The sequence below is a fragment of the Macaca nemestrina genome, chromosome 1 (assembly GCF_043159975.1).
Source record: "Macaca nemestrina isolate mMacNem1 chromosome 1, mMacNem.hap1, whole genome shotgun sequence".
Classification (NCBI taxonomy): domain Eukaryota; kingdom Metazoa; phylum Chordata; class Mammalia; order Primates; family Cercopithecidae; genus Macaca; species Macaca nemestrina.
The window spans coordinates 74474533-74488714 of record NC_092125.1 but is presented as its reverse complement, the minus strand read 5'-3'; the positions used below and the strand labels follow the sequence as shown (position 1 = coordinate 74488714).

General features: G+C 33.7%; 1 protein-coding gene across 2 annotated transcripts in view; it reads left to right on the top strand.

The window, feature by feature from the left end:
* The window catches only part of LOC105493520 (usherin), a 789359-nt gene that overhangs the window by 90607 nt on the left and 684570 nt on the right, over window positions 1-14182 (top strand). For both annotated transcript variants that reach the window (XM_024796490.2, XM_011761218.2), the window contains 5 exons: window positions 6629-6692; window positions 8680-8974; window positions 9930-10114; window positions 10618-10839; window positions 12300-12393. In XM_024796490.2, coding sequence (XP_024652258.2) covers window positions 6629-6692; window positions 8680-8974; window positions 9930-10114; window positions 10618-10839; window positions 12300-12393 — 860 coding nt within the window. The remainder of the gene's footprint in view (window positions 1-6628; window positions 6693-8679; window positions 8975-9929; window positions 10115-10617; window positions 10840-12299; window positions 12394-14182) is intronic.

Below are 14182 nucleotides of genomic sequence, written 5' to 3'. Positions count from 1 at the left end.
GCATAATCTCAGTTATTTTAAATTTATTGAGACTTGTTTCATGGCTTAATAAATAATCTATCCTGGAGAATGTACCGCATGCACTTGAGAAGAGTTTTTATTCTGTTTTTGTTGGGTGGAGTGTTCTGTGGATGTCTGTTAAGTCCAATTGGTTTATAAAGTCATTCAGGTCTTCCATTTCTGTTTATATTCCGTGTAGTTGCTCTCTCCATGACTGAAAGTAGGATATTGAAGTCTCCACTATTGTTGTTAATTGTGAATTTTTCTCTTTAAATCTTTAAATTTGTCATTTTTACTGTTGTTAGACATATACATGATTATAATTGTTCTACTTTCCTGATGGATTGATATCTTAAAATATCCTTGTCTCTACTAACAATTTTGTCTAAAGTCTATTTTGTCTGATGTTAGCATAGGAGCTCAAGCCCTTTTTTGGTTATTGTTTGCATGGTGTATCTTTCTTTTCATTCTGTAACATTCACTCTATTTGTTTCCTCAAATGTAGAGTTTGTCTCTGGCAGAACTCCTATAGGGGGTCATGTTTGTTTGTTTTTCCATTTTGTAAATATCTACTTTTTGATTGAAGTGCTTAAGCCATATACATTTAGCACAGTGACTGATAAGGTAGTTACAATGTCACTTTGCTTTTGGTTTTTTAAAATATGATTTATGTCTTCTAAGTTTCTCTATTCTTCTATCACTGTCTTCTTTGAGTTAAAAAGTTACTTTCTAGTGTATAATTTAATACCCTTGTCATTTATTCTACTATGTTTGTTGCCCAGGATGTTATCATTAGCATCTTAATTCATAAAAATCTAATTCAAATTAATACCAATTTAATTTTAAGAGTATACAAAATTTTACATCTATATAATTTTTTTCCCTCTGCTTTCTTTTGTGCTGTTATTGTCTATGGAGATTTTTATATTGGATGCCCATCAATACAGATATATAATTATTGCTTTATAAATTATAGTTATCTTTTAAAACAAATGTGAGAGAGAAAAAGAATTACAGTAAAAATTCATTTATATTCTTTTTAAATATTTACCTATTTTATTACCTTTATAGGTACTCTTTATTTCTTCATTCAGATTACATTACTTTCTAATATCCTATCATATCAGCCAAAAGGACTTCTTCTGGTATTTCTTGTAGAGCAAGTCTGATAGTGATAAAACCTCACAATATTTCTTTATCTGGGAATGTCAATTTATCCTGCATTTTTGGAGAGTTTTGCTGGAAAAAAATAGTTCTTGGTGCACGGTTTTTTTAGGACTTTAAATATGTCATTCCACTCCCTTCTGGATGCCATGGTTTCTTCACAGGAAATCTGTGGTTAATATTATTGAACATCTCATGTAGGAGATAGTCTTTTCTCACTTGCTGCTTTCAAGATTTTCTCTTTGTCTTTCAACAATTTGATTTTTAATGTGCTTAGGGTGTGGACCTCTTTGAATTTATCCCACTTGCAGATCATTGAGCTTCTTGGATGTGTAGATTAATAGTTTTCTTCAAATTTGGGAAGTTTTTAGTAATTATTTCTCTAAATATTCTTTCTGTCCTTTTACCTCCTTTCTGAAACTCCCATTATGCCTATGTTGGTACTCTTGATAGTGTCCCACAGCTTTCTGGGGCTCTGTTAATTTCTCAACATTCTTTCTCTTTCTATTGCTCACACTGAATAATCTCAATTGACCTGTATTCAAGTTTACTAATTCTTCCCTCTGATCATTTAGATCTGCTAGTGAGCGCCTCTAGTGAATTTTTCAATTAAAAGTTTTCTATTTCTTTTTTCTCTTTTAAGGATTTGCAAAACCCCTATGGACATGATGTTTCACGTCTTCTCCTTTTAATTATTTTGGATTGTTTGTTGTTTCTTCTGACTGTTGTTGCTGCCTGGGTCAACTGCAATGTTAGGCAGTTGCCACTGATTATTTTTAACAAATAATTGTTTTAAACAAATAGAGTAAATGCTGTTTCCAGTGGATGAACTCTGAGTCAATTCAAGCCTTACTAGTGGGACTTTCCATGGTACTTCCAGGCAGATTGAATAATGACAATCATCTGAGGATAGAGCTTTGAAACAACTCTACTCCCATTCTGATCCTCTAGTGGTAACTAGGTTGCTGGTTTTTACCCTGATTGCAAACTGTTCATTTTCAAGGCTCCCAGTGAGTGGCAGAGAGGAGTATGGGAATAGGAAAGCTAAGATGCCATAGAACATGTTGTTCTTATCAATATTCAGCCATTTAAAAAATAAAAACTCTCCACGTTGTTGCAAGTCTTTGGTTTATTTCCAGAATTCTCAATAAGTTGATATGATATTCTTTGCCAGTGTTCCCATTGCTTTTATGGCAGACAGAATCTGCCATTGTTTTCACTCTGCCATTGCTGATGTCCTTTTATTCGCTTCCTCAATGTCTTTTTTTAATAGTTTTAAAAAATAGTTTTCACCTACATACATTGCCATAACTTATTAGATTTATAACTAATGTTTCACATTTTCAGTGCTAATAAAAATAGTATTTAAAAGTTTTAATTTCCACTGGTTAATCACTAGTATATAGAAATTAAATTATTATGTATTTAACTTCTATCAAACAAAATTAACCAATTCACTTGTTATTTCTAATAGCTTTTATGTACATTCATGGAAAATTTCTGAGTAGACAATTATGCTATCTGCAAATAGAGAATTTATTTCTTTCCTTCTGATTGTTGTGACATTTGTTTACTTAGCCTTATTGTCTGTTTTTACCCTGATTAAATGTTGGATTACTTAGTCAGTTTTCCCATTTTACTAACTTTGTTGTGCCACCCAGTTGTAATGCATAACAACTTCTCTCCAGTCATCACCTGTCTATTTTCTGACTAGACAACTATGAGGTCTTTCTTGTATGAGTCATGTCTATTTCCTTGATCAATTTATATAATTTAGACATATCTTTGCTATATGAATATTTTTCAAAGAAGAATTTTATGGAATGTTTATTCCAATGAATATCTGTTGTTAAAACATTGGCAGGTAGCAAAGGAATAAGTAATATTTATTTCTATGACCGTCCTTGAAATATTTGATAGCATTCTCACCTCAAATCGTAATTCTCTTATTTGGGATGGATGATTCACATTAACTCCAGGTCTTTAGAAAGCTTGCTGTAACTCTTATTTAAGAAGAATTCCTTCAAATACGAATTCTTTAGCAATGGATATGATTGCAAACTCCAAAATTTAAAACTAAAATGGTTTTTAAAGGTTATAAAACCCAGCCCCTTTATTTTATAGATAATAAAATAGATTTCATTATTCCTCTGCAGCAGAGCTTCCCTTTAGCTATTATTAAAATATAGGGAGTGAATTCTAATTTATCAGCATTGAAAGGTACACCTCCACTTCTAATACCCGGTCTGACTGCCAACATTTTTCACACATATGACTGTAATATCCACCTAACTGGCCTCTTGGCTTCTGCTCTTGTCTTCCTATATTCTAGTCTCAGAACTTTTGAATAATCCTGAGATCACATCACTCCTCTTCTTGAAACCCTCCAATGGTTTCCCATTTTACTCAGACTAGAAATCAAATTTCTTACAATAGGCTATAAGACTTTGTATGTATAACAATTTGTACCTCCATCCTCCCTCTTCCCCAGCCAGCTACTTGTCTGACCTAACCTTCTAATAACCTCCCCTCTTTTATTCTGCTCTAGGATGCTAGCTCCTTGCACCTCCTCTAACATGCCAAACATACTGATTTAGAGGTCTATGTGCTTATTAATGCCTGCCTGGAACATTTTGCCCCTAGATATACATATGACTCATTCCCATTCCCCTGTCAATGCCACATTCTCAATGAGGCCTCTCTTGAACATAATATCCCCACTAAAATCCAGCCATGCTTTCCAACCTGCTCTAATCCTTCTGTTTTTCATAAAATATATAGCATTCCAATATACTATATGAATTACTCATTGATTATGTTTATCTACGTGAATGCAAGCTCCATAAAAGCAAGGGTATTTTGTTGTTCTTGTTAACTGATTGTACCTTTGGCACTCGTGAAAGTGCCTGGCACGTTATAGGCTTCCAATAAATATTTGTAAATGAATCAATACGTAAAAGAATGAAGCTACCCTGACATTTAAAGCCATGGTTCAGGCTTTAATTTAGCAACATCACAGTGTTCATCAGTTTTGCTCTCTTTCAGTTATAGTAAGTCTTTCAAAATTATGAATGGCTAGCCCCTGTTTGTTATGATCTGGGTTCTTTGAGATAGAACATTTCCCTAAAGGTTCTATATAAAACATTTTAGACAATATTTTATCCTGAGAAAGCAAATTGGATAACAGGAAATACAGGTAATTTTTTTTTCTCCTTGATAGCTCATTATGTTGACAAAAATAGAAAATGAAGACTGTCAGTTTTCTAGGACTGCCATGCAAAAGTACCGCAATCTGGGTGACTTCTCCCAGAAAGAGAATGCCTAGGACTATAGGGGGACACAGAAAGTTCCCCACAGGGAGTATTTCAAAGCTGAAACATTAAGGGCCGTATGAGGCAGAAAAATTGGAAGCAGAGGCAAAATTGCAACCTTAGGACTAAGAGAGCTTGAAGATTGTGGGGCATTAAAAATTCATGCTGTAGATTAGCAGTGTGGGGTGTAAAGGATATTAGGAGAGGAAGAACTGAGCATGGTTAGGGATAGGTGAAGGTAAAGAACAAACAGAACACAGGCCCAGCTTCCTTTATTCTTGGCAGACAATACTATCTCTTACCTCACAAAGAAAATTTATGCTATAAGGAGTGACTTTCCTATTTGTCTTTCCTACTCCCTGAACAAAAGCATAGGCACATAATGGCTTTGCTGTATTTGCATTTATTCTTCTCATCTTTCTTCTAAGAATGACATGTCCATCTTTCTACCATTCCCTACTTTGTTTAACTTCATATCCTGTATCTAGGTCAATTGATCATAAATCATGTTGCCTGAATGGCCAATTAACTGAAAGAATATTTTACCATGTTTTCTTATTTCTTGTAACTAATTATAATTTTTAGAAAAATCTGTTTTGGAAATCTTGTAAAGATTTCTGCAAAATTTTAGTAGATTTTGTTTTGTGTTTGTAACACCACTTGGAAGAACAATTCTTGGCACTTGTGCCAGTTGCCTGTTTTAGGACAGATAAAGTAGAGAAACTCTCCCTATGGGAAAGTCAGAGCAGGAAGCTGCCTAGAGCACATCTTCTTGTGGGCCTCAGCTCATGGGGTGTGTGGAAGATTGAGACTAATGGGTAGAAAGGGAGAGCCTATATGTGTATTTTTCTTAGAATATATCAATAGAGAATATACTAATGAAGAAATATTTTTATATATATATAATATTTTGATTATTTTCTCAAATATATTATTTAGTATAAATACAACATGTAAATATATGAATATACACAAATATATGCATACACACACTCACACACAGACACATACTCTTTTTAGGCTCCTGAGTCTCACACTTTGCTTGTGAGTTTCTTTCTGATTCTGAGATCACTATCTCAGACTATTTTGTGTGCTAATTCTCCTCTCCATGTTTTATTCATCAGCCATATCCTCACTCTGTCCCAGTTTCCTCCAAGCAACCACCAAGGAGCAGCAGAAAACATAAATCAAACATTCTTTAAAACTTTATCAAGACAGAGCAAAAACTGAATAGTTAAAATAAAAAACACAATGGGAAAATGATCATTTGATGAATTTAAATTCCTCCAATTTTTTAAAAAACTATTGAAATAAACAATTATTGAAATAAATTTTGTTATTGAAAATATAACAAAAAACTGAGAGTTGGTAGTTTTTCTACTTTATTCTGTCCCTACTCTCTTGGGCTTATTTGTCTTAGTAAGTTCTGAATAAATATTTGCCAAACAAATAAAATAATACCATGTGGATTAAGGTTGATAGCTACATTTGCCTTGAAACGTCACCTAATTCAAAGTAGATTGGTCTTTGAACCTGGTTTTCTTAGAAGAATTTTCCTGAGGCAATAAAATTCTGAGAGTGAACTATGATACTATTGATATATGTGAATGACACAGAATCCACAAGTAGGAAGTCTTCGATGAGTCCTCATTTGGAGATTTTCTAGAACAGACATTAATTTAACTTTAGAGAGGACCCAAACAGATAGCCTGGAGCTTGGAGCTAGAACAGGCGGGATGTGAGAGTTAGAAATCTTCCTTTTGGCATTGCAAATACTCTGGGAATCGCAATCGGAAGCAGATGACAATCAAATTTAGGGCTGATGAGATAATATATTTATGGATTTATAAACTAGAGAGAAATCTGACTTGGGAAGGGACTTCTGGTGAAAACCATGAGTTTGATCAAGAAATAAGTTGACCAAAGTATTCACTTTGACTTAAGTCCTACAATGTTCATGGAGATAACTATGATTATTTTTGTTATTCTTGTGGAATTAGCAAACTAAAGATAGATCTGTAAATGTTTCTAAGGGCAGTGACATAAATATCTTTCTAACCTTAACATCTTCAAAGGAATATCACTTAAATACTTGTCAGATATTGCTTGGTAAACAGAGACTTCTTATATTATGTACGTGTATGTATTTGCAGGTTTAGAGCAGTTTGTCGGAAGAATGCAAGATTTTCGATTATACCAAGTGGCACTTACAAACAGGTAAGCAGCTGCTGCATTGTAAACTTCAAGAACCGTAAGGATAAATGCTGAATTCACTTAAATAAGAATACCATGTAGATTATACCATTTTTTATCTTTATAGCATTTGGCAAACTTCACCTAATTAATGTTTACAGTGTTTGCTTTGGCTTAGTCTATGGTTGTTATTCACTAGTGCTACTCTTGGGGAACTCCTTGTAATATGAAATTGATCACATTTTTTCCTAAGTATTTTCTGTAAGAAAACTTGATATTTGAAAATTTTATAAAATTTGTGATACATTGTTTAAATTTTCTATATGAAGTAGTTTCTATTAATAATAATTGAGAAAATTCTATATCTGCCTTTTAAAATTGGTTTGTTGACTTTATACCTACTAGAGAATGTAGAACAATAAACATGATTAATTATTTTGATATATGGGAAATTCTCAAGAGACTGGTCTATTAGACTTGGAGACAAGAAGAATGAGCATTTGAAGTATTGTGATATATTTTTCTATTTTCAGTGAACAAATAATTATATAGACTCAGGCTAGCTTTAATGTTATTTCCTTATCTTGAGAGTAGATAGGAAATCTTTCTTAGGGCCTCTTAAAGGCACACAGAATTTTTAAAAATTTAAGTGAAATTCTGCTTAGGATGCCTTTGAACTTTCTTCTTCAGCTTATGATATCATGGTATAATAGTATATTGTTGTATGGATAAGTTGATCTTATTTATTTCTATAAAAATCAAAAAGAAGAATGTTCATTCTTATTTCTTCAAGGCAGATGTAAATTAGTGTGGTGGGTTTCCAAATGAAAAGACTAGCCCTTGTAAATTTAGAAACATTGCTTTGCTGTGGCTCTTAGTCCATGGCAGATCATTAACAATATAAACATTCTTTCTTACCAGTCTATATAATCAAGGTATGCCTCAATAAAGGGTGACATAGCCCTGGAACACAGTGTTAGGTGTATTTACTACCAACAGCCTTACTATATTTTAGATCACCTTTGTCTAAAATGCTGAAGGCCAAGGTTGTCGTAATTCTTTGGGAATAAAGTTTTTCCTTGGGAGTGAAAGATTTTATACTGGATTCTATACTGGTGGCTTTTGGTCCCATTCAAAACTTGGTATCAGTTGAAAAGTATTGATGAGATTTAAAGAAGGTATGACTTCATGTGATTTAATGAATGGAAAAGCTGCCTGACTCCTTCATTGCTCCACTGGGGTCTGAGAGGAAAAGCCTGGTTTCTCTGGTAAGACCTTGGTTACTAATTTTGGCCTACCTGAAATGTCTGGGAAGGTGCTATGTGGAAGAATGCCTATAAATAGAATGACTAATTCTGGTCTAGAGCAAGTATATTGCCCTTAATGGAAAAATTAAATATATCTACCTGGAATTGGCATTCTTCTTTGACTGTTGGCAGCCGCCATATGATCTCAAGCCATTGAAGCATTACAGGATGTCAGGATCTGTACTGATGAGTCACAGGAAACCACTGACAAATGGCCTTGGCCTCAGTCCTTCACTTAAAACAGAAGCAGATAAGATGATACTTGCTTTCATACCTCTTTCCCATGGATGAACTGAAAACATTATCTATAACTCTCATTATTTTCCATATATTATTGTTCACTCTCAGTAGTTAGTTTAGCAACCTAAGTAAATGTGACCTTTCTATTTTATCACAAATAGACACAGTAAAATATTGTGGTATTTATTTAAGTATCTTAATAATCAGACAAGGGCATATGCATGCTTCTTGATATAAATAAAAAGTTAATATTAAAATGTGCTGGTTTTGATATACATTTATGATAATGAATTTGTTTATTTGGCCAAAGATAAGCTGTATTTTATGTTTCATGCATAGAATTATTAAAGCTAAATGGATACTCATGAGAGCACTAAACGAGTGACATTCATTTGTAACACCTCTTAGAAGTTCTATTACTTTTAAGCTCTTTGTCCTTACAGTCTCCCTCTTGACTCCCACAGAGAGATTCTGGAAGTTTTTTCTGGAGATCTTCTCAGATTGCATGCCCAATCACATTGCCGTTGCCCTGGCAGCCACCCGCGGGTCCACCCTTTGGCACAGCGGTACTGCATTCCTAACGATGCAGGAGACACAGCTGATAATAGAGTGTCACGGTTGAATCCTGAAGCCCATCCTCTCTCTTTTGTCAATGATAATGATGTTGGGACTTCATGGGTTTCAAATGTGTTTACAAACGTTACACAACTTAATCAAGGAGTGACTATTTCAGTTGACTTGGAAAATGGACAGTATCAGGTAATTAGAAACAATAAGTTGTACATTAATTTCCTGTGGTTTTTACAACAAATGCCCACAAACTTCATGTCTTAAAACAACAGAAATGTATTCCCTAACAGTTCTGGGCACCAGAAATATGAAATCAACATGTTGGCAGGGCTACACTCCCTTCAAAGTTTCCAGAGGGGAATCTCTCCTTGCCATTTGCAGCTCTAGGTGGCCCTTGGTGTTACTTGACTTGTGGCACCACAACTTCAATCTCTGCCTCCATTTTCACATGGTGTCCTTCCTTGTTTCTCTGTGAGCATCAATTATCCCTTTTCTTTATCTTGTATAAGGCCCACCCTATTAAACCCAGGATGATCTAATATTGACATCCTTAATTATACTGCAAAGACCCTATTTACAAATAAAGTCACGTTTACTGGTTTGGACAGTGGTACTTGGACATATCTATTTGGGAACACAATTCAACCCACTAAAAGGTGAAAACTGAACTAGGCAATTGAACATTAACTCAATAAAGTAGTGTATTATAATGTATACAATAAAAATATCTAAAAGACAACATATAGGGCCTTATGTTTGAGATTTGTATCAAAATGATATTTATGAAATGTTGAAGCTAAGTTCTTTTTATTAAGTAGCAAAAAGTAATACAAACTAAGGTGCTTTTTCTAAATTACTTAAGACTATATATATGACATTTATTTCATAGATGTAATGTTCTTGTTTATGTTTTTATTTGCATGTTGATTTATAAAATCCTTGAGCAAATGAACAGATATACAATTATAGAATGTGCTGCTTTTACCATAGGGCTATGAAGTTTCTGGATGTCTAATACATATTTGATAATTATAATAATGACAAAGCGAGCCAATATATACGAATCTAACATTTCCATGGTTTCATACATACTGATGAGTTACACTTAAAACTTTAATTACATTAATTAACTTTCCATTTTCAGGTGTTTTATATTATCATTCAGTTCTTTAGTCCACAACCAACGGAAATAAGGATTCAAAGGAAGAAGGAAAACAGCTTAGATTGGGAGGACTGGCAATATTTTGCCAGAAATTGTGGTGCTTTTGGAATGAAAAACAATGGAGATTTGGAGAAACCTGATTCTGTCAACTGTCTTCAGCTTTCCAAGTATGAATATTTTTAAACAATTAATTTAATAGACTGGTTAAATTAGTCTTAATTTAAGACTGATTGGTTACATTAGTCATAATGTACAAGTAAGCTAGCTCTCTAGACTGGTAGAGACTTCCCTTCACCACCAGCTTCCTTGAGGCAGATTCTCCTAAGTCTTATCCCTAAATTGGGTTTGAAACTATCTTTAAAGTTATTGTAAAATACATTAGAGTGACTCTTATTTCAATCTCACTGGTGTTTCACAATCTGATTTTCAGATTGTTTAGCAAGTTATCTATGTTAATGGAATTTTCATTATGTTTTCAAGGAATTGTTTTAGTGTGGCTTTCAATTATAATCCTGTATTGTTTGCATGTGAAATGTATGGAATATACTTTTACTAGAAAGAATAATTTAAGCTTTTATTGATGCTGTGTAGTAATTTCTCAACATTTTGATTTCTGTTTTGCCAAGAATGTGAATAGATTTTCATGACATCAAATTTCTTTCATTAACAGTTTTACTCCATATTCCCGTGGCAATGTCACATTTAGCATCCTGACACCTGGACCAAATTATCGTCCTGGATACAATGACTTCTATAATACCCCATCTCTTCAAGAGTTCGTAAAAGCCACGCAAATAAGGTTTCATTTTCATGGGCAGTACTATACAACTGAGACTGCTGTCAACTTCAGACACAGATATTATGCAGTGGACGAAATCACCATTAGTGGGAGGTATTATTATGAATTTTGTTTTCAACAAGGTTTTTGTCATACTTATTGTCTTAACAGCACATTAAGATTTCAGAGCAAGCCAGATTTCAAGCTTTACATTTTGAAATGATTTCACACTCTAAGATTTTAGGAGAAGATCTGTGTGTGAGTCTTTTCTCTATATAACATTGTTGAGTGTGTGTGAATGTGTGTGCGTGTGTGTGTGTGTGTATGAATTGATTTTCAAAAGCTGTTGCTTTTAGAAGCTATGACACTCTGAATCTGACTTAGAAATGATTTATCCAGTATTTTACTTGATTTGTTCTGGAATATAATTTTCAAATATTCTCGAAAACAAAGAGTTGGAGCTGGATTTGGAGTTTTAACTATACTACCAGAGAGTTTTTAAGTACAGATCTTGGTCTACCTGAGTTCATAGTGCACAGTTCCATGGGGAATACTTGTTTTTCTTTAGTGGAAAGAGCTGATGTGCCCTAAGTAGTTTATAAATGTCTGATCATAATTGAGAACATGACTCATGATATTTAAAAAGAAATGATAGCTGCAAACCTAGGCAGCATACTGTCTAATATAGAAATGTACATATAGACTATATTTAGAATGGGTTGTTCTAGAGGAACGATAGGCCTTGTGAATAAAATATGTCTTCAAAAGCAGACCAAAATACCAGTATAGAAGCATTGTTTGTTTGCTAAGTCATAGCATAATGAACAAAGCAATACTATTAAATATTCATCATCTAACTTTGGAAAAAAAGAACAAAAAATTTGAAATACGTTAACTGCATTCTGCAGTTTGTCAACTTTATATTCTTTTTTTTTTTTTTTCTTTGACAGGGTTTTGCTCTGTCAGCCAGGCTGGCATGCAATGGCATAATCATGGCTCACTGCAACCTCAACTTCTGGGCCTCAAGTGATCCTCTCATCTTAGCCTTCCAAGTAACTGGGACTACAGGCATGTGCCACAATGCCCAGCTAATTTTTTTTTTTCACTTTTTGTAGAGACATGGCTTTGCCATGTTGCACAGGCTGGTCTCAAACTCCCAATCTCAAGTGATCTACCCGCCTCAGTCTCCCAACGTGCTAAGACTACAGGCGTGAGCCACCATGCCCAGCCTGAACTTTATATTCTTAACTGTATTTTAAATAGTTTAGTAAATGCCTTCCCTTTGTACATGGTTGGTATAGATACAAAAAATTCCATTCCCCTTTAAAGGTTGGCTTGAACATTATCTTTACAATACAGTGGTTTGGATATTGGTGACAGTTCTTCTGATATTTCCAGATAAATTAAAAACTTGTACAGATATCCACACGATTAAGGAGGAACTGATTTTGTATCAATTAAATATACAAAAATCTTCCCTGTTGAATTCACACAATGTGTATAGGCCTAGGACCTTAAATACATTCACAGTTGAGTCAGTGTTCCTTAGGAGTGTGTGATGCTCATGTTTGCAGATGTCAGTGCCATGGTCATGCCGATAACTGCGACACAACAAGCCAGCCATATCGATGTCTCTGCTCCCAGGAGAGCTTCACTGAAGGACTTCATGTGAGTTCTATTTTATGCATGGAAATCTTAAAAAAAAAATAGTAGAGATGGCGACTATAAATTCTATGAACTTAATTTTGGCCTAACAAATGAAAATAAATTTAAAAACTGATATGAACTTAAAACGTCAATTATTGCAGAGTTTTTGTAAAGAAAAGTAACAGCCATCAATTAAGTTGAAATTGTATTTTTAAAAAATAATTTCGACCAGAGAAATGACAACTGAAACCAAACGCTAAGGTTTCTTCTTTATCTTTTGTTTTTCTTTCTTTGTTTCATCAGCATTATCATATTTTTAAAATAATTTTTAATGTATCTGGATAGCATGGCACTAAACAAAAAATAGTTTGATTCTTACTAAAGGGTATTTATACAAACGTATCAATAAACAAAAGCATCTTTAGATGCAGAACAATTTTTATGTATTTATGTGAATCAAGGTTCATTTATTGCTAATATCAGGCATTTTAATTAATTGAAAATCGGTAGTAAAATGATTTATGAGTTATGGTTACTGTAGTTTTCTGTGATGGTCAGGGGAATTCCATAGTTGACGTGGAATTTTAGCTTCATCTTTAGGGGAAAGAGGTAAGTGGAAATAAAATCAAGAAACATTTGTTGGTAGGAATATCTAGCAACAACATCAGAAATAGCTGATATGAAAGAGGGTTCAGCAGCAGTAACAATTATACCAATAATGACAGTAGATAATATAGACTCTTCAGTAAATATGTTTGAGACAACTGGCTGCTAGTTTGCAAGAAAATAAAGTTAGAGTTCTACCTGATGGTATGTACAAGAATGTATGTGGCTGAAACTATTAGTGAAAAATAACTATAAATATATTAAAATAAAGATTAGAAGAATACTTACATATCTTAAGTTGAGGGCTTTTATTAGATAAGCAAATGAAATACAAACAGAAACAAACATCTGGAGCTATGAAGGAAATTAATGACACATTCTGTTACATAAACATTTAAAATTCTACACAGTGCAAGGGTTAGTATAAATGTAATGTAGTGACAATTACATGGCTTGTTAGGAAATGTTTATATCATATTAACAGGTAAACAGTTAAGATTCCTAATACACAAGCATTTACAAAATACTAAGAAAAATATAACAGTCTGATAAAAATGAGCAAATAGATGAACAAGCAATTTACAAATGAACAAATTATACTTTTAATGAACACATAAAAGGTTACCCAACCTCAGTTTTAATCAAATTCAACAATTGTTTTTAATATTTCAAATTAGTAGGAAATATAAAGATTGGTAACACTTAGTACTTGTGAGAATATAACCTTTAACACATCACTGATATGATTGCCAATTAATGCAATAGTTTCGGGGACAATTTGTCCACCTCTGCTAAAATTAAATTTTCAAATATAGTGAACTACATTATAAAATTGCTGTCATTCTAAAAAGCAGTTTTTCAATGACAAGTGTATGGAATGGTGTATTAGTCTGTTTGCATTGCTATACAGGAAGACCTGAGACTGGGTAAATAGTAAAGAAAAGATATTATTTGGCTTGTGGTACTCCTGGCTATACAAGCATGGTGCCAGCATCTGCTTGGTTTCTGGTGAGGCCTCAGAAAGCTTACAATCATGGCAGAAGGCAAAGCCAGAAGCCAGGCTCTTTTAAACAGCCTTGTCTAAACAGTCATGAACTAACAGAGTGAGATCTCACTGCTGAAGGGAGGGCACTTCATGAAGGATTCACCTCCATGACCCAAACACCTCCCACCAGGCTCACCTCCAACACTGGGGATCACATTT